The 25,870-nt window shown below is 40.2% G+C and overlaps 1 protein-coding gene across 3 annotated transcripts; it reads left to right on the plus strand.

Moving 5' to 3' along the window:
- The first annotated feature begins 1,953 nt into the window (after window positions 1–1,953).
- Window positions 1,954–24,615, plus strand: LOC115749643 (lupeol synthase-like). 3 transcript variants are annotated; one of them, XM_030686548.2, is made up of 19 exons: window positions 1,954–1,958; window positions 17,961–18,174; window positions 19,380–19,565; window positions 20,167–20,256; window positions 20,350–20,547; window positions 20,838–20,922; window positions 21,039–21,205; window positions 21,603–21,791; window positions 21,889–22,002; window positions 22,217–22,336; window positions 22,418–22,540; window positions 22,639–22,737; window positions 22,845–22,901; window positions 23,027–23,073; window positions 23,159–23,302; window positions 23,396–23,573; window positions 23,689–23,769; window positions 24,101–24,184; window positions 24,288–24,615. In XM_030686548.2, exons 2-19 carry the CDS (start codon window positions 17,980–17,982, stop codon window positions 24,396–24,398), a joined length of 2,268 nt encoding a protein of 755 aa, XP_030542408.2. In that variant the 5' UTR covers window positions 1,954–1,958; window positions 17,961–17,979; the 3' UTR covers window positions 24,399–24,615. The 3 variants fall into 3 exon arrangements, with proteins under 3 accessions (XP_030542408.2, XP_048133906.1, XP_030542409.2); XM_048277949.1 differs by having other exon boundaries at window positions 22,639–22,713; XM_030686549.2 differs by lacking the exons at window positions 1,954–1,958; window positions 22,217–22,336.
- The last annotated feature ends 1,255 nt before the right edge of the window (window positions 24,616–25,870 follow it).

The following is a 25,870-nucleotide window of genomic DNA, read 5'->3' on the forward strand; positions in this document are numbered from 1 at the left end:
TATAAAAAGCTCTTGAGAGAGGAGAAATAGTTGATAACCTTGGAGAAGATAGTGGCGGTTACAACTTTAAGGTTTTGTATTCGGTACCCCCAAACTTTTTCGTCGATTCTGGAGATATAGTTCCCGATGGGTGGGGTGGCATGGATGATCCCGAAAGTGAAGAATTTGTGGGAACGATTGATGAAGCTAAGAATCAAGAGGCTCCTCAAAATGAATAGGAGAATCGGGAGGTCGATATACGGGTTTCTAATCTGGAGACGCATATACGTCATTTGATGACTTTGGTAGCAGAGCTATCACTGTTGGTGGCTAAGAATAACACCACGGCGGTAGAAGAGAACATGCAGATTCTAGAGATACGGCGGACCATGGAGACGCAAAATCGGAAAATAGCTCTATTGCAAGAGCAAGGTGATGACGTGTCAAGGAAGATGGATGAGCTAAAAGAGCTGATTACTCCACTCACCCAAGCTAGAAATATTACGCCCCAAGGTGTGAATCCAAGGGTGAATTTCCGCATGAAGTATAATGGCGCCGGGTGCCCTCTGGCGCATATCTCATACTATCTCCGCCAAATGGTTGGCCATCATGAAGATGACGAAACGCTAATCCGGAATTTCGGACATAGCTTGACGAGTCCCGCACTTGTATGGTTCCAATCGGTTGATCTGGATTGGGTCCCAAGTTGGGAAGATCTATCAGAGAACTTTATACGGCACTTTGAAGCTGGAATTAGAGGGTACTTCACTAAAGCCAATTTGCTGAATATTAGAAAAGGAGAAGATGAGAGTTTTGAACTTTTTGCTAGAAGATGGAAGAAACATGCTGAGATGGTGCAACCACCGCTGTCAGAAAGGGAGATGCTGGAGTTCGTGCTCAAGTCACTTCCGGCGGAATATTTTGATCGTATGTATGCATACACGTATTCTTCATTCCAACATATGGTGGAAATCGGCATAAGGATTGAGGGAATAATCCCGAGAGTTAGAAGAGAAAAACAAAGGCGTCTGGATGAAGAAAACGCCACGCCGGTAAGGCCATGTCCGGAACACAACTCTGACGAAATTCATGAAGATGAGATGATCGGAATGGTAGATACTCCGATTCGCTTTGTTATTGATCCGAATAAGGTGGATAATTGGGAAGCATCCTCCTCGGAAAAACCGTCAACGTCCGAATCTCCACCGGAGGAAATCGGACCAGTAAAGATTAAGTTACCGCTTGTGGAAGAGTATAACTCGAGGGCAGTTCATTGGGATTATGGAACGGGCGAGATTGATGCCATAATGAGATCGGGAAGATGTTATCCACCAAGAGAAGCGGATCCCGAAAAGAAAGTCCCAACTGCAGAAGAAGTTGAGAAATTGCAATCGATCGTGAGAACCGGTGAATATGAGGTCGTTGACCAATTACGGAAAATGCCGGCGCAGATCTCTTTGCTTGATCTCTTCAAGAATTCTGAAAAGCACAAGAATGCCCTCCCGAAGGTATTAGACGAGGTCCATGTTCCGGAAACCATTAACGAAGTTCAACTAGGGGACTTCGTAGGTGCTATCCTTTTGAACGACCGGATATCCTTTTCGGATGAAGATTTCCCAAAGGAAGGGCGTGTGCATAATAGAGCTCTCTATATCGCCGTGAAGTGCCACGGAAAGGAGGTTCCTCATGTCCTAATTGACAATGGTTCGGCCTTTAATCTCTGTCCTCTGAGCACTTTAAGAAGCTTGGGGATAAACGAAGATTTTGTGAAGACATCCAAGGCCACTATTCGGTCATTTGACTGAGTCTCCAAGAATGTGGTAGGGGAAATTGAACTAGACATCTCCATTGGACCGGTGACCTTCTCTGTACCGTTTCAAGTGCTGGATATCCATAGCGCCTTCACCTTACTTCTTGGAAGACCATGGATCCATGTTTCGGGAGCGGTACCTTCCTCCCCGCATCAGAAGGTAAAATTTGTAGTCAGGGGTCAGCTGCTCACCGTCCATGGCGAAACGGCGCATCGGGCTTCTTTAAAAGGGATGGTCCCATACATCGAACCCTCAAAGGAGGAAGAGCTGAGTTATCATACTTTTGATATCGTATCTGTCATGCATGTATCGCCGGATACAAAGATAGCTACACCGGAGCTCTCAAAACCTGCGACCATGGCGGGAAGAGTGCTACTCTCGAACGGTTTTATTCTAGGTGCCGGACTAGGGAAACACGGTCGGGGAATCCTTAACCCTTTGAATTTGGGCTCGAATGACCACAAGGTTGGTCTGGGCTATAATGGAATAATGAAGAATGATACGGGTCGGGGCCGAGGTCGAAACAAGTGTTATGGAGACCGTGGACGCCGTGGACACCAAGGTGGCCGTTTTGTAGGCACCGATGTGTGGAAAGCTAGAGGGAAAATGTTCCTAAACCCCTTATTTGAGGTGTTTTCCAAAGGGGGCAAATGGCTGGAAGATGAGGATATCTCGGAAGATACTGAGCCGGACTTGTTCAACCCGTTCCTGGATAATCGGGTGCACGTGATCATTGAGTGGCTGGACGATGATTTCTCCACCCCGGAGTAAAAGGCTCTTTCTAAACTTTACCTTTTAATGCATTTTGATTACTGCATTTGTTTTTAAAGATTCTCGTTGTTTTAGCACCCTTTGGGTCTCATGCTGTGATCCAAGAAGTGCAATCTTGTATTACCTTTAGTTGCATCTATTAATGAAAACCATCTCAAGTTTTATTACGGACATGTGGAACAACAGATTGGTCCGATGATGACAATTGCTTATACCATGGAACTTGAGGCCCGATCCGCCATGTGATCTTGAGTTTTAAAAGTGGCCTTTTGAGAACAAGGATGTCCGGAAGATTGTGGACTAGTTCTCTTTCCTTTTTCTTCAAAAATTGAATTCAAAAAATGTCTTCGGATCATGCATTCTTTAGTTTTGTCATCTTTGAATACTAACCTTTCATGATGCATTTCGGGCATGTCATCCCACCCATGCATAACAGGTTAATAGGTGACTCGGATCAGCTCGATAATCATGCATATGAAATCGATATAGAAGAGGTTGATGTGAGCAATATCAAGAGGGAATGAGATTGTTTTGAAGAGTCCAAGCCTCCCATCTCTAAAGAACCCATCACTATTAATCTTGGAGATTCTACTTGCGTCAAAGAAGTGAAAGTGGGCGGACATCTATCTGCTGCAGATGTTTTAAGAATGACTGCATTGCTCAAAGAATATCGGGATACTTTCGCCTGGTCATACGCTGACATGTCAGGTTTAGATCGTGAAATAGTAGAGCATGCTTTGCCCACCGATCCTACTTGCACACCAGTTAATCAGCCATCTAGAAGAATGAACCCCGAATCGCGAGATAAGATTAAAGAGGAAGTGATGAAGCTCCTCAAAGTTGGATTTATTGAAGCTGTCCCATATGCTGATTGGGTCACCAACATCGTGCCAGTTAAGAAGAAAGACGAGAGAATTAGAATATGCGTGGATTATCGGGACTTGAACAAAGCCAGTCCGAAAGATGATTTTCCCCTATCGCACATTGATGTGCTCGTCGATAGCACTACGGGTTTTGAACTATTCTCCTTCATGGATGGATTCTCGTGGTACAACCGGATCATGTTGAAAGAAGAAGATAAGATAAAGACCTCATTCACTACACAATGGGGGATCTTCCGTTATAAGGTCATGCCCTTCGGATTGAAAAACGCAGGGGCAACGTATCAAAGGGCTATGGTAACCCTCTTTCATGATATGATACATAAAGAGATGGAGGTCTATGTAGATGATATGATCGCCAAATCCAGACCTGGAGAAGATCATATCCAAGTGCTGAGGAAATTATTTGATCAATTGAGAAAATATAAGCTCAAGCTGAATCTCGCGAAATGCGTATTCGGCGCAAGATCTGGAAAACTGCTCGGATTTGTCGTAAGCGGTCATGGAATCGAAATTGACCCCTCCAAAATCAAAGCCATATGGGAAATAGGGACTCCCTCTACTGTTAAAGAAGTGAGGGGTCTACTTGGAAGATTGAACTATATATCCAGATTCATATCGCAGTTGTCAGAAACGGCGAAACCCTTTTTCAAGCTTCTGAAGAAAGGCGCGAAAGTAAAATGGGATTCAGAGTGTCAACAAGCGTTCGAGAAGATCAAGGAATACTTGGTACAACCCCGAGTACTAGAACCTCCTATCCCTAACGTTCCTTTAACTCTATATCTGACGGTTTATGATGAGTCCTTGGGAGCTTTATTAGCTCAAACTAACCCCAAGGATCGAAAGGAACGGGCCATCTATTATTTGAGCAAAAAGTTCACTGTATCTGAAGCTAAATACTCGTCAGTGGAAAGGACTTGCGAAGCATTGGTTTGGGTCCTCCACGGATTGAGGCGGTATACCTTGCACTATCATATCCAGTTGGTTACTGAGAATGACCCCATCAAGTACCTCTTGGAGAAACCGGCTTTATTAGGAAAGATGGTCAAATGGCAGGTATTGCTTTCGGAATTTGACATCAGAACCTCTCCCTAAAAATCTGTCAAGAGAAGAGCAATTGCTGATATGCTAGCTGAAAATCCTTCTAAAGATGTTTCAGAGCAAAACAAGGGAGGTCAAATTTTGAATATATCTGAAGACAAGTGGACAATGTACTTTGATAGCGCAGTGAATCTCACTGGATCAGGTATCGGGGCAGTCTTAATATCCCCCGAAGATCAACATTATCCAGTCTCGGCCAAGTTGGTATTCCCATGCACCAACAACATTTCTGAATATGAGGCCTGCATCTTGGGATTACAATTGGCCATCTCATTAAAGGTGAAGAAGCTATTGGTATACGGAGATTCTATGTTAATCATCTTACAAACTCGGGGAGAGTAGAAGACGAAGGATCCCAAACTTATCCCTTATCATAAATTCCTCGAAGACCCGATCCAACATTTTGAGGAGATTACTTTCGAGTATCTACCAAGAACTCAGAATCATTTTGCTAATGCTTTGGCCACATTATCAGCCATGTTACAAGTACAAGATGGCCTTGAGATAGAGCCGTTAAGGATCGATATCCTTGATCAACCCGTATACTGCATGGTTGTTGAAGAAGAACTTGATGAAGAACCATGGTATCATGACATCAAGAATTACCTGCTGAAGGGTGAATTCCCGCAAGACAGCCAACTAGAAGATAAGAAGTACATTAGCAAGATGGCTTCTAAATTTTTCCTCAGCGGATAGATCTTATACAAGAGATCCTTTGACTCTGTCTTACTGAGGTGCGTAAACGCCAAAGAAGCAAATCTCATTATGAAAGAGATTCATGAAGGAGAATGCGAGCCGCATATGAATGGTCACCTCTTCGCCAAGAAGATCATGAAACTTGGATACTACTGGATGACTATCGAGTCAGATTACAATCAGCACGTCAGATCCCGCCATCAATGCCAAGTATACGGCGACAAGATAAATGCGCCGCTAATCGAATCGCATCAAATGTCAGAACCCTGGCCATTTTCTATGTGAGGAATTGATATGATTGGCCCTATTAACCCAAAGGCCTCCAACGAACATCGCTTTATTCTGGTGGCTATTGACTACTTCACCAAATGGATTGAAGCTAGCTCATATGCCAACGTCACCGCAAACAGTGTGGCTAAATTCATCAAGCGGGATATCATCTCAAGATATGGAGTTCCAAGAGCCATAATTACCGACAATGGCTCCAATTTGAACAACAAGGTAGTCGATTACCTATTGGATCAATTTAAGGTACGACACCTTAATTCTTCACCATACCGCCCACAAATGAATGGAGCTGTGGAAGCGGCAAACAAGAATATCAAGAAGATATTGGCCAAAACTGTTGAGAAATATCGAGATTGGCACGAAAGGTTGCCATATGCTCTTATGGCCTATCGAACTTCGATTCATACTTCAACCGGGGCAACTCCCTACTCTTTAGTATACGGTATGGAAGCAGTCCTACCAGTAGAGGTGGAAATCCCCTCTTTAAGGGTCTTGGCTCGAGTAGAGCTCACGGAGGATGAGTGAAACCGGCAGAGACACGAACAGTTGAATTTGATTGATGAAAAACAATTGAAGGCTATCTGCCATGGTCAAAGCTACCGGAAGAAAGTAGCCGGGGCTTTTAACAAGAAAGTCAAGCCCGTAAACTTTGAAGCGGGGATGCTGATTGTGAAGAAAATGCTCCTAAATGCCCAACACCCAGGAGGCAAGTTTATGCCAAATTATGAAGGCCCCTACGTAATTCGGAAAGTCTTATCCGGGGGAGCTCTTATACTTGTAAACATGGATGGAGAAGAATTGGCAAGTCCAGTAAATGCGGACGCCATGAAGAGATATTATCCTTGAAAAAAAATCAAGCTTCAAAGCGATTGATGAGCATATCTGAGTCATATAAAATTTTGCATTCACATGACATTTGCATACGTTTGTATTTTGCAGGTGGATCGGGAATCACGAAAAATCCTGCAGAGCAATGGATCAAACAAGGAAGTCACTTCTAGAATTCAAAATTTTGAACATCTTTGATTGATTGTTTCCTTTTATTTTTACGGGAAACAGGAATCGATACCCAAAGGAGACAAGAGAAAATCGCTTCGGGATTTGAAACTTTGAACGTCTTTGAACCGATTGTTTCCTTTTATTTTTATAGGAAACAGGAATCGACACCCAAAGGAGACAAGAGAAAATCGCTTCGGGATTTAAAATTTTGAATATCTTTAACTGATTGTTTCCTTTTGTTTATGCGAGAAACAGGAATCAACATCCGAAGGAGATAGGAGGAAGTCGCTTCGGGATTTGAAACTTTGAACGACTTTGAACCGATTGTTTCCTTTTGTTTTTACAAGAAGCAAAGGCCAGCATTTGAATAAGACAGGTTTGAGGTTCTTCTCTTTTATGAAGTATGTTCATGCACTGTCATGCGTGAAATTGAAAAACTTGGATTTGTAAAGCCACAAGACCCTTTCAAAGAAACATTTCTTTTAAGACACGACAACATCTTTTGAATACATCTTTTGATAAAAACTTTTGCAAATGATGAATTTTGGTGAAATGCCCCGAGTTTTTATAAAATGGTATGTTTTGAAAGCTTTTCAAAAGAATGATCCTTCGGATGAAAAGAGGCAAACATTATCCTCAAGTACGTCCCCGATACACTTAAGTGATGAGTGAGAGTGATAGAGCGAAAAAGCTTAATCTCGGGATGTATGGATCATTCGCGGTGATTACATGGATTGAAGTGATGAAAGGTATTTTCATTTCAAAATTATCCATACACATTTATATCCTTTGATAACCACTCCGAGCCAAAAGGGAGAAATTTTCTGAATACAACCCTGTCAAGAACCACCTCATATTGGGGACATATTTGGAAGTTCATTGGATGATTCCTTGGAGAAAAGATCGGGGTAAGACTTTATTGCGCTAACCTGCATCAATCTTTTTGTGATAGCTTCAGGTGATTTCTGGCATAAGCTTGGAACACCTCAAAGTGAAGAAAAGCATTTCATTTATATATCCCCAAACACTTGACCTTTGAAGAGCCAATTCGAGCTTTTAAATGTTCATTTCTAAACCCTTGTTGGTGATCACCTCCCTACACTGGGGCAAAGCAAAGGAATTACTAGCAATAAGTCAAAATGCATAATTTGAAAAATTCTTGATACTGGTCTCAAAAGAGCCGGTCAATGCAAAAAATGGCAAGAAGCAAAAGAGCTAGAAAAAGCAAAGCGCCTGGTAAAAGCAAGGCCAAAGCCCATGAAAAAGCGTCTTGAAAAGGGTAAAGTTTGAAAAAAATTCAGATGAAAAGAGGAAAATCCTCAAAACAAGCTAAAGAAAGCCGATCATGAAAATTCCTCGAAAGCAAATGATTGCTGGTAAAATGTCAAGGTGATCACCCAAGTTCACCCCTCTTTTGAAATATGGCCATTCTTAAAAAGCCTACCCTAAACCAAGATACGACCTGTCACCCAAAATTTTTCTAATCTAGAGGTGTCTCAGGTTGATGCAAGAGATCACACGGGAAGCTACCGCTTAAAGAGGTAAGTATAATCCTGTCTTATCATGACTTCAGAGTTCTTGACTTGTAGACCCGAAGAAGCTATTTCTGATCAAAATTCGTTTCTAAGCCTCAAAATGAATATCCTTTGATAAGCCTTTGACCCGGCCTAAATTACGGTCCCTTTTAAAATACCTTTTCTGATCAGGCCGATTGTAAGCATCTCGAATGATCCCGAAACCTCAAGGTTAGGTTTCCTGTAAGCGGATTTGAATTTTAAGAAAAGCCTTCCCAAAATGGTGAGAAGTCCTCTTGGATGAAGGAAAATCTTTTTGAAAGACTTTTAAAATAACCTTTTTATAGAACACTCGGGATGTGTCATTCAAAATCCATCCCAAGTGAAAAGTTGAACTTGTGATTAGATATGTTTCTTTCACAAATACACTTTGAAAATTTGCTTGGAATTCTTAAGTTTCTCCCTAGAACTTAAAATTGTCATTCTAATGATGTTTGATTGAACTTTCTGCGGGTTCCCTGGTGACCCCAAATCCTCGGAAAAGTTACGTTTTAAAGAGTTGACTAACTTTGATTCTCTGCAGGTCTTCCGGCGCCCCCAGGTCCTCGGATCCTTTCCTTTAAAATTTTAAAATAGGGTTTGAGCTTCTGTAGGTACACTAGTAGACCTAGGTCCTCGGATGGCACCCTCTCCCTTTGAAAATTTGAAATAGGGTTTGAGCTTCTGTAGGTACACTAGTAAACCTAGGTCCTCGGATGGCACCCTCTCTTTTGAAAAATTTGAAAATAGGGTTTGAGCTTCTATAGGTACACTAGTAAACCTAGGTCCTCGGATGGCACCCTCTCATTTGAAAATTTGAAAATATGGTTTGAGCTTCTATAGGCACACTAGTAAACCTAGGTCCTTAGATGGCACCCTCTCCTTTGAAAATTTGAAAATAGGGTTTGAGCTTCTGTAGGCACACTAGTAAACCTAGGTCCTCGGATGGCACCCTCTCCTTTGAAAATTTGAAAATAGGGTTTGAGCTTCTGTAGGTATACTAGTAAACCTAGGTCCTCGGATGGCACCCTCTCCTTTGAAAATTTGAAAATTGGATTTGAGCTTCTGTAGGTACACTAGTAAACCTAGGTCCTCATATTAGACTCGTTCATTTGATTGATTTGATTGTGTGCGATTATGTTGATTGCGCTCTTAATTTTCTGATTGTGACTGTTAGGATAGTAAAATTCCCATCTATATGAATACTTAGAACCGTTAGGGCCTACCTCACCCGAAAGTCCGTCCGCATGAATTCATAGGTTAGAAAATCACTCGACATCGGTAACCGAAAGGGCGTTGATGAAAATCTCGACGTAACTAAGTCCCCGGATCCAAAAATCTCTGGTTTTCGCGGAACCGAACGGTTTCTCCCGATCGCTCGGTAGGGTTTTCCGATCATACCCTCCAATAAATTGATCGGTGGCGACTCCAAAATGCATGTACACTATGCACATGCCACTCAACCACACTAAGGTCGACTTCGATAAAATTTTTCCCGACATCGCGATTCGGGTAATGGGTCTTAGGAGAGACCCGCGATCCTAAAACCCCGCCGACAACCAGGGTCATACATATAAAAGGATCGGCTCGTTAACTCTCACCAAAAAAAAAAAAAATTCCGAAGGGTCGCGACAACCTTCTTTGTCTGTCTGCGGCTATACTATGCTGCGGCCGTACTCGTTGTTCACTATCACCGTCTTCGAGAACTGCGGCCTCATTTGCAATCTTAACATCTGTTACCTCCGAGGTCTCCGGAGTCTCCACCTGAAGCTCCACCTCACTACTAACACCATGATCCGTCCGCTCTGCTGGTTGTGTCTTAGAACTCCTTTGTTGAAGCATTGCGGTCTCGTCGAAGATCACATCTCTGCTGATTAGAAAACCGGGTGATCTAGGATCGGTGCACCACAGCCGGTAACCTTTCACCCCATGTGCATAACCCAGAAATATGCACCTCTTCGACCTCGACTCAAGTTTACCATCACTCGTATGAGCATATGCGGGACATCCGAATATTCGTAATCCGGAGTAATTAACGGGTTTCCCCGACCATACTTCCTCTAGAGTCTTCCACTCGATAGCAGATGATGGAAATCGATTAATCGGGTAACATGCCATGTTCACCGCTTCGGCCCAAAATTCCTTGCTTATTCCAGCATGCGAAAGCATGCTCCGAGCCCGCTCAAGTAAAGTTCTGTTCTTTCGTTCTGCCACACCATTCTACTGTGGTGTCCCAGTGCTTGTGCGGTGTCTCACAATCCCTTCTCTCTCGCAGAACTCGGTAAAATCTTTACCACGTAACTCCATGCCGTTATCGGTTCTCGTGCATTTTATCTGTTTATCCGATCGCTTCTCAATCAATGCCTTAAATTTCTTGAACCGATCAAACACATCAGATTTGTGCTTCGTAAAGTATACCCATGCCTTCCTGGAATAGTCGTCGATAAATGTCAGCATATAACGATCACCTCCTTTAGAAGGAAGCGGAGACGGGCTCCAAACATCTGAATGAATATATTCTACAGGTTGCTTGGTCGAATGAATACCTGTAGTAAACTTAATCCTACGATGCTTCCCAAAGATGCAGTGCTCACATAAGTATAACTTACTTGTCTTCTGATCCTTTAACAACCCTCTATCACTCAGCATCGTCATACCTGCCTCACTCATGTGCCCTAGACACATATGCCATAAACGGGTTAAATCGGAATCTGACTCACATGATGAAACCGCAGCGGCTCCTGTCACAGTCTCTCCCAGTAGTTGATAGAGAGAACTCACTTTCTTCCCTTTCATCACTGTCATGGCACCTCGAGAGATCTTCAGCACTCCACCTTCAGTGGTGTACTTACACTCGATATCATCGAGTGTCCCCGAAGAAATAAGGTTCTTCTTGAGCTCTGGTACATGCCTCACGTCCGTCAATGTGCGCACCACGCCATCGTGCATCCGAATCCGAATTGTCCCTATCCCCACAACCTTACGGGATGCGTTATTCTCCAACAAAACTCTACCAACATCTGCAGTCCGGTAAGTAGTAAACCGGTTCCTATGAGGCGTCATATGATAAGAACACCCCGAATCTAACACCCATTCATCTCCTGACGAACCCGCAATCACACACAAGACAGCTACGCATCACTAGTGCTCTCTTCAAGAACGTTCGCCACACTGGTTGTAGCTTTCTGCTTATCACCTATGTTTCTCAACTTAAGAAAATCTCTCCCGATGTGTCCCTCCTCGTGACACTCAAAGCACTTCACGCGTCCCTTAAACTTTCTATGGCGTGACTTAGATCCGCTTTTACTTCTCACATTCTTGGACCCTTGTTGTTGCTCTCTACCCCAAATCACCGGTCCTCGCGCTACATCCTGTGCTAGGCTGTCATCTCGCAACTTTCTTTGCCACTCTTTAGAAAATAAGGCGGACTTTACCTCTTCCGAGGTAATCGTAGTACGCCCCTGCAATGATGAATCAGCAAAGTGCTCCCATGACTCTGGTAGGGAAGCTAACAACATCATGCCCCGCTCTTCATCATCAAGTGTCTTACCGACATTCTTCAAATCCATCATGAGTTTATTAAATTCATCTAGGTGGGTTCTGATAGACGTACCTTCGGTATATCCGAACCGGAACATCCTCTTCAACATATATAAGCGATTGTTCAAACCCTTCGTTACATAGAGCGCCCGAAGTTTTGTCCACAATGCTGCGATATCCTTCTCCTCGCCTACCTCTATTAACACTTCATCCGATAAATTCAACGAGATTAAACTTCTAGCTTTCCTCATTACCACGTCCTTTTCAGCATCTGTCATCGTTTCGGGCAACTCACCCTTGCCCTCTAATGCTTTTGCTAAACCTTGAGTTGTCAATAACGCCTCCATCTTGAGGCTCCATAACCCAAAGTTGTTCCTCCCGTTAAAATTCTCAATTTTAGCTTTCACTCCAGACATAATTGCAATCACAGGATATCCAGATAATAATTAGACAAGCAAAAAGCCCCAAATCACAATCTAGAATATCCGAACCCGGCTCTGATACCAATTGTTAAAATATAACGCGCGGAAACTAACCCGGATCTTGCAAATAAATCAATATGAAAAAGCCCAGAAAAATAACGATGAACAATAAAGGACACCAGAGATTACGTGGTTCGGTCCGAATATCGGTACCTACATCCACGAGAGAGCCAGCAAAAACAATCTACTATAATCGGAGAATCGGAATTACAATCGTTCAATACGCTCATGTTTCCCGCACCTAAATTATACCCAAACCCTAAGTGTTCATAAATAAACAACTTAATTGGATATAATAAAACTCACGAAGCACAAATCTTCTCTCTTCAGTCTTCTTCGCGCGATCGGACTTCTTCGAGTGATTTTTCTCTGCTTCTTCTTTTGTGCGGCGTGTCTCGGTCTTCCTTTTGGAACAGAAGAGGTCCTCCCTTTTATATTGTACGGTTGCAGCAGGTGTCAAGGGTAAAAAACCCTTATGTTTTACTTTTTCATGTATTCTCTCTGACTTAAAAGAAACAACCTTGGGCCCCACAAGCAAATATAATTACAATAAGTGAAACTCTTTTGTCTTGTAGTGGCTATCATCACTTTTCTTGAAGACGTCCACTGCGTATACCCATCTTTCGGTCAACCGGTCAAATCTTGTATATATCCAAGATTTTTCTTTAAATTAATTTAACTAACCGATTTATATCCCCAAACAATTTAAACTTGAGACATAAATTAACAATTTGTCACCTAATTTGTTGAGCATGATCTTTTCTTGAAATTCAATAACACCGGCAAAACAAGTGAACTCATTATTAATTGACAAGGCCATTTCCTCTTGTGACATGCCGTGACTCGGTTGGCCTCCATCATTAATCGTTGATACCTCTATCCTCATGATTTCTTTCGAGCTAAAAACAGTCATTTCATGTGTGGTCCATAAACTCCCTCACGAGGTCCTCTAATCGAAGCAATGTCGTAAACAAATGGGCCTTATAGTCATATGGATACGCAACCAGCCCTAGCAACTACAGGAACGGATGGACCTGGAAAGACACAGGTGATGATGGGGAAAGTCAGCTACCTGAGTCTACCAGTGAAAGAAACTAGTCTACATCAACTAGAGATCTGAACTTCCGGGTTTGATTACGCGTGGAACGGATTAGCATCCCACAATGTTTATCAGGTGTAGCATTCTTACTTTCAGCTATGTCTTAAATGATTCGTCACCTAATTTGGTAAGCATGATCTTTTGCTTGAAAATAAATAACACCGCCAAACCCAAGTCAACTTATTATTATTATTTGTTTGTTGAAATTCGTTATTAATTAACAAGGCCATTTTCTCTTGTGTAGTGCCGTGACTCGGTTGGCCTCCATCGTTAATCGTTGATATCTCATTCTCATGATTTTTTTGGGGACTAAAAATGGTTCTTTCATGTGTGGTCCACAAACTCTCTCACGAGGTCCTCTAATCGAAGCAATGTCTTAATCAAAATGGCCTTATAGTCATACGGATATGCAATCAAATCAAACTGTTTTTGAGTCGAGATAATGTTGGTGCGGAAGGATAGTTGGATTAAGGAGGAATAGACCTAATGCAAATGACTCACATGTCAGATGAGATTTATGAAGGTGCACGATTGTTTAAGTTTTTAGGTTAAAGTATATTTAACTGGATAAGTTGACGGGTTTGGACTTAAGTTCTCCCTTAGCAACTACCCGGCGAGCGTCCTCCCAACAACTCAAATATTTTGAAAATAGGGAGTCCTCTAGATAACTCAAAAGGATTAAGCACTATAGTTTGCCCTAGAGTATGAGGCATGCGTTGTTGCCCTTTGTCCAGAACAGAAGTAAAATTCAGCGACAGTGAGCTGGACGGCAAAAAATTCAATGACGTTGAGCTGTCCGCAGTTTCTAGACTAGTCAATGAACTCTGTTACCCATCTATTTGTTAATTAAGTTCTGTTATCTCGTCAATAATACCAAGTATTTATGGTAATTTAAAATCACCAAATTCATTGAATGTTGGTTATGAATGCGGTTTTTTAAGGGAACATTAGTCTTGCAAATTTCAAATTGGCTGTGTAAATACCCATTCAGAGTGCCAAAAAGGGCATTGCTCCAATGCTACTGCAAGTATATGCGAAGAGACGATCAAAACGGACTTTACTTGCTAGAGAGGTTCGAGTGTTCTTAGACATTCCATCTTGAAAATCCGTGTTTTGGTTATCTATGAGTGCGCAATAAACAAGACCATTCGATTGTAATACCTATTTCGACGTAGTATGTGCTATGTGGCCATGTCGTATAACCAGACTTGTCAAAATGGATCCGAAACCTATTTAATAACGCACACGTATTTAAATGGGTCATAACAAATTTAGAAAAGCCATCATAATGGGTCTAAAAAATAAAGAGACCAAAATAAGTAGGTTACAAATGGATCTATCGTGAACTTTTTTATAGCCCACTTAAGACAATCCATTTAAGAGGTCCGTATCCTTTTACTATCAGGTGTACTCAACCCACATAAGAGACCCAACAGTAAACATGATTTTTATTATTTTTTGAGTGGCGCTATTTCCACTCCCATTTTGGCTAAAACACTCTTTTTGGTAGTTAACTTACTAAAATACCATCCCTTTTATTCAATTAAATGTTTTTTTTATCATGCTTATCCACAAATCTACCTTTATTTTTAGTTGATCTTGACAAAAACGGAAAAGTAATATTGATGACCAAATGGAAATGATTAATTTGTTAAAAGGATAATAAAATGTCGAACATATTTTGTATTTAGATATGTATTAACAAATGATAAACATATAGAGAAAAAAACATGAAATTTCGTCTTGTTCAACCCTTGATACAAAGAAAGGAATTTATATCGATTGTAAATTCAATCTCATAGCAAGTGGATCAACTTATGCAAATTTTAAAAAGCAGAATGTGTAAAAAAAATTTCAACCCCATCTTGCAACTCATATTAAAATGTGAAATCTAAAAAAAATAGTACAAATAAGCAATTTGTAACTTTAGAAACCTACAAGTCCACTCAAAAATTACCCACAAGATCAAAATATGCTTGATAGTTGCATTGAATTTTAAATTTCAACTTTGAAATAAATTCCCTCAAACTATTTCATAAAAAAAAAAATAGATAGTTAATTGTGTGTGCTCATAATCCATTATAACTAGAAATTTCTAACATTTTATATAGCTTTTCTAATTAAAAGCATGTGATCATAAATTAAGAATAACAAACTTCTCTAGGAAAGTGATAACATGATGCATTATAGAATGATTTTTTATTAGGTGTAATTTGACATTTATATTGTGAATTTGATATTTAAAAGGAAAATAGAAATAAAGGTAGTTATATTGGTTAGGTTCATAAAAAGGAAATAGTAACCTGAAGAGGGAAGAGAGAGAAGGGTTTTTTAGTCTATTGATTGAAAAGAGGAGTGTCTTAGCCAAAATGGAAATGGAAATAGCGTTGCCCTATTTTTTTTTAATATATTTGAATTTTCTGAATTTCTATATAAATTATACTATATTATATTTATTTTATTTTTAATTTGTTGAAGTTCGACGAGGGCTTCGCAGCCCTCGTCCAATGGCCGACGAGGGTCGTCGGACTTCAAAAAATAATTAGGAAAGAAAGATAATAAAATTAATAAAAATTCATTTTTAAAAAATAAAAATGTTGTCTAGAAATTTGTATTGCTTGGAAGTGCTTTAGCAATATAATTTAAAAAAAAATTATATAGATTGGGGTAAATATGGAAGTGTACTAACAATATGTGTTGGGTTGAGTATGGATAAATAACTTTTCATTACGAATAAATGGTTCAATGTGGGTCGGACCTTTTAGGACCTGATCCACCCATTTGATTGGTGTACGTATAACATATATAGGTCGAAAATCAAGGGTAACCCCTCTAAGCCTTTTGAGCAATTTCCAACAACCAGAGCAACGCACCATTTGAAGTGGGAAAAACCATGTCGCTCCAAATTTTGAGCAAAAGCAAGAGTCACCTCAATCAACCATAATTGAATTACGATTCTATAACTTAGATAAAGTAGGTTTCTTATGACAAACAAGAAACACTATTTTCTCCTTGCACATTTATTGTAAAACTTAGTAGACAATTTCCATCGGCAAATAAATGCAAGAGTGGAAAGAGAAATCTCAACCAATGAATCTCTCTGCTATGACTTCACTATGGAAGAAACAGATCAATATTTTTATTGTTGCTTTAACTTTCAGTTGCTTGACTAAAAATGAGACAAATAAAAAAAAAATTGATTGGACTCCGAGTAGACCCTAGAAGAACTCGGAACCACAAGTTCAGTTCCAAGGTGTACAAAGTAAGTTCACGTTCTAAAAAATGCAAATCCATCCCGAAAGGGTTGATTCCCTAGAACTTGGCCAACTTTGGAATTGTTCACCCCAAAAAAACTTGCGATTATACCTCGACGGGGAGAATGCTTTTTTATGTTGCAAAGTATCTTAATATTGTAATTTGTGGTCGAAGCAATAACTATCGGTAAAGTCTTTTTCTAGTAAGAAAAAAATTTAGGAGAATGGGAGGCTACCCCATGCAAAGGCTAGGTATTTTTTACTAAGTTATATGAAAAAATATGCCATCAATTTATTGTTTTTTTAATCTTGAAAATGGTACTTACTGAAATCTTTCACTAAATTATACTTACTAAATTACTTGAAGTTTTATTACATTTATTAACTCTTTTCCCATCATTGAACGTGGCCTAGAAAAACTTGATGTCTTAGGAAAGGGCTTCATCAAAGATGGCCCAAAAAATTTGATGTATTGGAAATCTCTCTCTCCGGCGTTTGACTATCGTCATATAAAGTATTGCTTCGTTCCGACCAAAAAGAAAAAAAAAACAAGTATTGCTTCGTAAGTGTCTTTGGGGCACTCATTGACAAGACCTTAATTCTTCATGTCAAATCACTTGAAAAATCAGCCCATAAAAAAAAAAAAAAAGTATCTGACTTCCATTTCAACTTTTGGTAAAAAATTCATATGGACATGGTGAGGAGCTATTCTTCCTTTGAGTATCAATTTACCAAACTTGGGTTCCATCGTGTTCATTAGATGGAAAAAGAACTGAAGGTCAAACATTGATGCGAATAGCTAGCATTGACATGGTGTGGAGCTATTCTTCCATTGAGTACCAATTTACCAAACTTGGGTTCCATCCTATTCATTAAATGGGAAAAGAACTGAAGGTCCAACATTGGTGTGAATAGCTAGCACGGACATGGTCCATGCGGCCACAACGCGTGCACGATGTCCCAGTGGTGCTTTCCTACTATTCTAAAGGTTGGTACATAAACATGAAGCAAATTGGTAAGTAATCTACCTTGATCAACCCCCACTACTGAAAGCGGGTTCATGGGGGCCCAGACATCTATGATTACACCTCTTTCTTGCGAATGATTTTCGTGGGAAAAAGCATCTATTCAGAGTCATTTCCGTGGAAAATACGCCTCAAGTTGCAGTTAGCAACTGTTAATTTTCGGGCTCGTGTGAATATGGTGATCTTGTATCTGAAAGATTTGACAGCAACGCGTGGTTTACGGAAGATACGAGTCGAAGACGGGATTTTCCCAAACTTGCAAGTTTCCGCAGCAGTAATTAAGTTGGTGCTCCCCAACAAAAATAGAAATTGGACCCAAAGATAAAAAAAATAAAATAAAAGAAAATAAAAGCCAAATAGAATAATAGAGGTCGCTCTCACTCGACCCCCTATAAAAACCAGATGCCTGTGCACTAACTCATCACTTCCCTCGAAGCTCACAGAAGCACGCACTCTCAACAGGCTTTTTTTAGAGAGAGAGAGAGAGAGAGAGAGAGAGAATGTGGAAGCTCAAGATAGCGGAGGGCGGGCCGTGGCTGACTAGCATGAACAACCACGTCGGGCGGCAGCACTGGGAGTTCGACCCCGCAGCCGGGACGCTGGAGGAGAGGGCGGAGGTCGAGAGGGTCAGGGATGAGTTCACGAGGAACCGGTTTCGGATCAAGCAGAGCTCCGATCTCCTCATGAGGATGCAGGCACGCATGAACTAAACTTTCTCTCTCTCCCACTCTTTAAAAAGCCTCTTGAAAAAGTACACAAATTATGAAATTTTTCTCTACACGTAGATAAGTCTTGGTGCTGGTAAATAAATTCCTTTTGCTATTTGATGAAAATTTCCATCTAGTGGAAAAACTAATTTATATGAACCTGGGCATGGAAAGAACAAACTTCGCGAGCAGTGTGTCGAGCGATGGAGGAATTTGTACACATGTCGTTCCGATCACTATTTCATGGACACTTGTCTTAGGTGGCAGAAACTTGTCTTCGGATCGGCCAAGAACCAACATCGAGGTGGCGAACTTCCCATCGTGTCTTGAAATATAGCCATGTATATTATGAAACAAATCAACCAACAACGTATCAAAATGGGATTTTAAAAAAAAAAATTAAAATGAGATTTGAGAAGCTGATAATTTACTAATATAATAATACAATCTTAACCGCAAGTGTTATGATGTCAAAAAATATATAGCAATCATGGCGAGACCCACCTCTGATCTTATGCCTAGTATTCTACCGTTATATTGTCATACTGGCGAGACCCTATCAAAATTAAAAATAGGGTTCCCAAATATATTACAAAATTTATTTTGTAGGTTGCGGTAGACGACGTCGCATTGGGGACTACTAGCGGAACCCTATCAATTGTCGTGTCAAATTAATTTAGCAAGTCACTTTGAATAATCATCTAGCCTTGCTAAAATCACAAGGTACGGAGCAAGCAGATTTACATCTAATTATCTAGAATAAACCCATTTTTTTTAGTTAAACAAATTTCCCGCTTCATCCTTTTGAGTTCATGTTATTGCGATCTCCTATGGTTTGATGGGAGATCCGATTTCAATTTTGATGTGGTAATATGTGGTTTTCCCAATCACTGATATGTGGTGCCATTTTGACCAAGTAATAATAATAATAATATGTGGCGTTGACAAGGCCTCCAATTTGACTTTCTTACATGGCACATGTTGTATCTTACTCGTCAACTGTGCCACGTGATAATGACACCATCTCCGTGATCCGACAGACACGCAAGTGTTTTTTTCACTTTCAAGGAAAATTTGAAAAATCCTCCTCGCTTTTCACCTCAAATTTTTGTTTCCATTCTCTGTTTTCTATAAGCCCTAGTTTGCATTTTGAGCTTTGGTACTAGAGTTGACTCCGATGCTTGAATCTGCAGCTCACTAAGGAGAACCCAAGTCGGCCGATTCCACCGCCGGTGAAGTTGCAGGAGGCTGAAGAAATGACGGAGGAAGCAGTGACCACCGCGCTGCAGAGGGCCATCAGCTTCCACTCATCCATTCAGGCCCACGATGGCCATTGGCCCTCAGAGAACGCTGGGCCCTTGTTCTTCTTTCCTCCCATGGTAAGCCCCGCTTTTCCTAGGTCCGACGTACAACAGAATCTTAGACTTAGGAAGCACTGACACTCTCCATAGGTCTCCGTGTCATACTGATACTCCGACACTCTCTGACATGCGATCCATACGTGATCAGTATTCTAGACACTTTAGCGACACGCAAGTCATATCTCCAGCCACCCACGGCAATATATTTAAGTCATATATCCAACCACCCAAACTTTATATACCCAGTTAACCCAAATAAAAATCTAATCATGAATTCCTAACATAAGAAGAAGAAGAAGAAGAAGAAGATCAATGATATTTTTATATAATCATGTATATATAAAAATATGCATCTAATATACAACGTGTTTCAACATACAAAATTCTTTATTTCTTTAGAAATGACGTGTCGTAGTGTCGTGTGGCGTTTCACGTATCGATGTAAATGCTACTTCGCCCTAGACCCACTTACAATTTTTTCTTAGGTCCAACGTTAAATAGATGACAAGACCCACCAAAGATCTTTGTATGATGAGGAAGAGCGGTTACAACAGTCTTTATGTTTGCCTGGTTATTCTGGTTGATAATACGAAATAAGCATTGAGAACATGCGTTGCAGGTCTTTGCACTGTACATTACGGGAGCGATGAATGCAATATTTTCTCCGGAGCACAGGAAGGAAATCAAACGTTACATATACAACCACCAGGTGCACTTTGCTCGTTCATGCAAGCGCTTACTTCATTTTCATTTGATGTGATGATGACAATGTATCTGTACTTGTTTGCCGACAAATTAAAAGAACGAAGATGGAGGTTGGGGATTTCATATAGAAGGGCATAGCACCATGTTTGGCTCTGCACTCAGCTACATCACACTGAGATTGCTTGGAGAAGGGCTTGAAGATGGCGAGGATGGAGCCATGGCCAGAGGAAGGAAATGGATTCTTGATCACGGTGGTCTTGTGGGGACTCCATCTTGGGGAAAATTTTGGCTCACGGTATATGATTAAATATGTCTGCTTTTGTTTTCATCAGAACAAAGATAGGTTTAACCTGTTAATCTAGGCTTTGAATTCATCCGAACATGAGACTGTTCAAGAAAGACAAAAGTCCTATGCGATGATCCTAATTAAGTAAGAGAAACTGATATGATAATGACTTCCATTGACCTTACTGAGAAAAAGGAAATGGGTAAAAAATGTTCTATTTAAACAACAATGCATTATGCAATTTTCGTGCCCAACTCGAGAATTATGTTTAGATGCTAAAACTTACAACGTTGTTGCAGGTACTAGGTGTTTATGAATGGGCAGGGTGCAATCCACTGCCCCCAGAATTTTGGCTTCTTCCAAGGAAACTTTTCATCCACCCTGGTATGCTTAAGTTGATATCCTCTCATTGAAAGGAAATTACTTTTCTTTCCATGGCTTCGATCGCATGTTGGATATGATTTTAGTGGATAGACATCTTAACTAATGATCAATTTCAGGTAACATGCTGTGCTATTGTCGTCTCGTTTACATGCCCATGTCATACTTGTATGGGAGGAGGTTCGTCGGTCCCATCACCGGACTGATCTTATCATTGAGACAAGAGCTCTACACCGAGCCCTATCATGAAATAAGTTGGAACAAAGCAAGGAATACTGTTGCAAAGGTGTGGCCTGTGTATCCTGTTTTCTTTTCTTTAAAATCTTTACTGACTACTTATTTGTTGCTTCATGATCTAATTATGATCTTTGTTGATGTGATAAATCCAAAATTGAAGTTCAGAAATTGTCTCAATTGATGAATGATTTAAAACCAACCCTAGTCCTGGAAAAGCTATTGATATTTTGAAAGCCATACAGATGTGACTTCTCTCCGAAATGCAACCACTCTTCTCCTGGTAGAAAGGAAGTCTTTTTTACCTTATGTCTAATGTTCAAGAAATGAGATAAAATTGAAGTATGTTTGATGAACTAGGGAACGCTTGTTGACATGTCTGAAAATTATTTAAAATGCTCTAGCTAAGTCAATGAATATGTGAAGCTTAACCAAGTACCGATCTTCAGGAGGATTTATACTACCCTCATCCTCTAGTACAAGATATGCTATGGGGATTCCTTCACCACGTCGCAGAGCCAGCTTTGAAGCGCTGGCCGTTTTCCATGATAAGAGAGATGGCTCTGAAAGTGGCGATCAAGCACGTACATTATGAGGACGAGAACAGCAGATATCTGACCATTGGATGTGTGGAAAAGGTTCAAAAAAGAACACAAGAAGTAGCTTTCATTAAGATGCTAACAAAGCGTGTCGAAGACAGAGCAATCTTAACGTGTGAATATGAAAAATTTGTAGGTTTTATGTTTGATTGCTTGTTGGGTGGAAGATCCGAATTCAGAAGCCTACAAACGTCATCTTGCCAGAATTCCAGACTACTATTGGATAGCTGAAGATGGACTTAAAATGCAGGTTACAACTTCATATCTTGACCTTTCTATCTTGTGAAATGTGTGTCTCTCGATGACCGAAGATCTACAGAATCATTTCTTCGTAATCCCAATTGGCTTATGGGTAATTTTTTCATCAACTAAATTTGGCATTTTGGGAGGCAAGCATTTTAAACAAAATTAGCATCGGTGTTATCAAATTCTCTAAGCACAAAAAACTTCACTTCGGTTTCCAGACCTTCGGCAGTCAAATGTGGGATGCGGCTTTTGCCATCCAAGCGATCATGTCAAGTAACCTAACAGAAGAGTATGCAACTACACTACGAAAAGGGCACAATTTTGTGAAAGCTTCTCAGGTGAAGTCTAATCCGAACCATCTAAAGGGCTTGGTCACTTGGTGTACTTTATACATTCAACTAAAACATGTTCGGTTGAAGGTCCGAGACAACCCATCTGGTGACTTTGAAGCAATGTACAGACACATATCTAAAGGAGCATGGACATTTGCTATGCAAGATCATGGTTGGCAAGTTTCTGATTGTACAGCTGAAGGGCTAAAGGTAATAATCTCGGTCACATGCATTTGATGGGGTCTTGGAAGTTTCCTTTCAAAGGGTAACTGTATCTTTAACACGCAACAATGTTATGTCTTTTACAGACAGCGCTTTTGTTTTCGCAAATGTCACCTGACCTGGTGGGTGAGAAGATGGAAACAGAGCGATTCTACGATGCTGTGAATGTTATTCTTTCCCTACAAGTAATTAAGAACTATATTGCTTTTTCATTTCCTTTCACAGTCAATAAGATAACTTTAGACACTAGAATGACGTTGCACAATTTATTACATCACAAAAACTATTGCAGAGTAGCAATGGCGGTTTTCCTGCTTGGGAGCCACAAAGAGCGTATGCATGGTTGGAGGTAAATTTTGAGTATTATGTAGTCACCAAGTTTACTTTCTAATGTTCTTTGAAATAGCTTTTACGAATAAACACATGCAAAAGAATCTCTCACTACACTTAAAACCCTTCTTTTCTCTTTTCCAGAAGTTCAATCCTACAGAATTCTTTGAGGACACCCTTATTGAAAGAGAGTAAGCCCCAAAAACCATCAACCCTACTGATAAACCTGAACATAATAGTCACGCGTTCAACACTAACTCATTTTTGCTAACATAGATACGTGGAGTGCACTTCGTCAGCAGTCCAAGGCCTCGCGCTCTTTAAAAAGTTGCACCCCAAGCATCGCCGAAAGGAAATCGACAGCTGCGTCACAAGAGCAATAGACTACATCGAAAACACTCAGTTGCCGGATGGTTCATGGTGAGATACCGAAGGAGAAACCCGGACATGTTACCTTCTTCTGATTGAACGTAATGTAGATGTACTTAGTATGAGATTGTGTTATGAACTCAGGTATGGATGCTGGGGAGTTTGCTACACCTATGGCACATGGTTTGCAGTAGAAGGGCTTGCGGCTTGTGGGAAGAACCACCGCAACAGTCCAACCCTGAGAAAAGCTTGTGAGTTCTTGCTGTCAAAACAGTTGCCTTGTGGCGGATGGGGGGAGAGTTATTTGTCTAGCCAGAATAAGGTTTGCAAGTCATTATATAATTTATTTTTACATACTATAGAGTTAAAAATATATATATATATAGTTCTTTTGTCGTAATTGACGATAATAATTTTACATAACCTTGTAAATGTAGGTTTACACAAATTTGGAAGGAAACCGACCAAACTTGGTTCAGACAGCATGGGCTTTGTTGTCCCTTATTGATGCAGGACAGGTCAGTGTTTAGCACGTACATATGACATAATACATCGGCTATGATGCCATTTCGTCGCAGCAATTATCGGGGAGCGCCGAATTCGTGTGAGCCGCCTAACTGCACGAGGTGCGGGTAGGCACACAGATAATGTTTGATAAGTGATAAGTTACAATGAATTATGGGCATTCGAATGTAACCAGCACACCTGATCAAGATTAGCAAAGAAAATGTAGCATAAAAATAGAAATAGGATCGTCTATTTTGATGATAATGATATAAGCACGTACTTTCTACCAGCTCAATCTTACTTACGTTTATTTATTTGCTTGTTTGCTTATCTTAATTCTAGGCCGAGATAGATCCAACACCCATCCATCGTGGAGTCAAAGTGCTAATCAATTCACAGATGGACGATGGTGATTTTCCTCAACAGGTAATTGTTAGTGTTTTCTACGGCCGTTACCAGTTAATTATTATTTTAATGCAATGTGCTTAAATTAATTATTATTTTCTTTATTTACTTTCATTGCCTACAGGAAATCACCGGAGTATTCATGAGAAATTGTACATTGAACTACTCATCATATAGGAACATCTTCCCAATTTGGGCTCTTGGAGAATACCGTCGGCGGGTTTTGTTCGCATAAAGCTTTGGACATGAGGACGGGTCGTGATGTAATAAATCGTCATTTAGAAACTCCATGTTTGTCAGTTTAAATAATGCATTTAATTTATATGCTTTGTATTACTTAGTTACGTCAAATAATTGTACAAATCTCGAGTGTACGGCTTAGCAAAGCTAATACCGTTTGGAGAACACTATATGCAATGATGATCGTTTCTTTTTGGATTTTTCTTGTTTAACAAACCATTAAACAACATGCAATGCAATTTAATTTAATTTTAGGTCATGTCTATGTGATGCTAATCTAACTAATGAAATGTGAGAATTTATCTAATATGACATGCAATCTAATTCCCATGATCTTATGGAAATGATCACAGGATGATGCAACTATTTCTATATGACATATGCAGGTATCTTTTATGACTTTTTCTTAAAGTTAAAAGAGGAAACTACGTAATAAGGAAATTTAACTCTCATATTTCCGACTTTTGCTATGTTTCTTTGCGGAGCGTGAGAATCGAACCTCGCACTTGTAATACTAGCGTCCCTATCCTCCAATCCCTTTATCGGTAAAGCCGTATGTCTATTGACAGCAAAATGCAATAAAACAAGCCCATATCACAAAATTTTCATCATGTCCAAAATAGGAAACAAGATGTAGTCGGGGATCCAATGATCAAAACCTCGACTAGATGCTCAACCCAAACAAAGAAATTTCCAATTTAGGAATCGACTAAAATCTCAAAACAAACCAACTTAGAATCAAAACAATCTAGATTAGGCGATTATATACTCAAATTAGGCGTAGATTAAGATAATTCGAGAAATTTTGATTGAATTATGATCAAAAGAGGAAAAAGAACATGAGTTGTCTTGCAATAAAACCCGTTGTTGCCCGAGATGACCGGCAATTGTGGACTCATGTCGACCGGCAAAGGGAACAATGGACACGGTCGGGGCGGCGATGCTATGGTGTGACCGGTAACGGGGTGCCGGGTGGCAACGGTGGACACTTTGACCAAGCAATCTCCTTTGAGATCCCTCGTTGACTGAGCAAGCTCCCTTCTGTAAATGTGTGTTCGTGTGTGTACTTCTCAAATCGTGTGCCCCTTAAACTTGTTTATATAAGATCAAATCTAGGGTTTTCTTTTAAGATCAGAATCCCTTTCTTTCAATATCTTAAACTTTAAAAGATATATCCTAATTTCAACGGTAGAAAACTATGCTATTATCTTGTATGTTTTGAGTCGCGGTAATTTCAAGTTTAATTGCTCTTCAAGTATGGCTTCATTGAATTAATATTTTTTAACTTGAATATCCACATGTGCAAAGCACATAGGAATCTCGGCCACGGGGGAGAAACAATTGGCTCAGTCCAGTTAATTCAATTAATCTCAGAGCCTCCCTCACCTAAATCCCTTAGCTCCAGTCCAATGCGGTTATATGGGATTAATGAAAAAAATGCTCCTAAGATGCATATGCAATTTTTTT

The sequence above is a fragment of the Rhodamnia argentea genome, chromosome 4, assembly GCF_020921035.1.
Source record: "Rhodamnia argentea isolate NSW1041297 chromosome 4, ASM2092103v1, whole genome shotgun sequence".
Classification (NCBI taxonomy): Eukaryota; Viridiplantae; Streptophyta; class Magnoliopsida; order Myrtales; family Myrtaceae; genus Rhodamnia; species Rhodamnia argentea.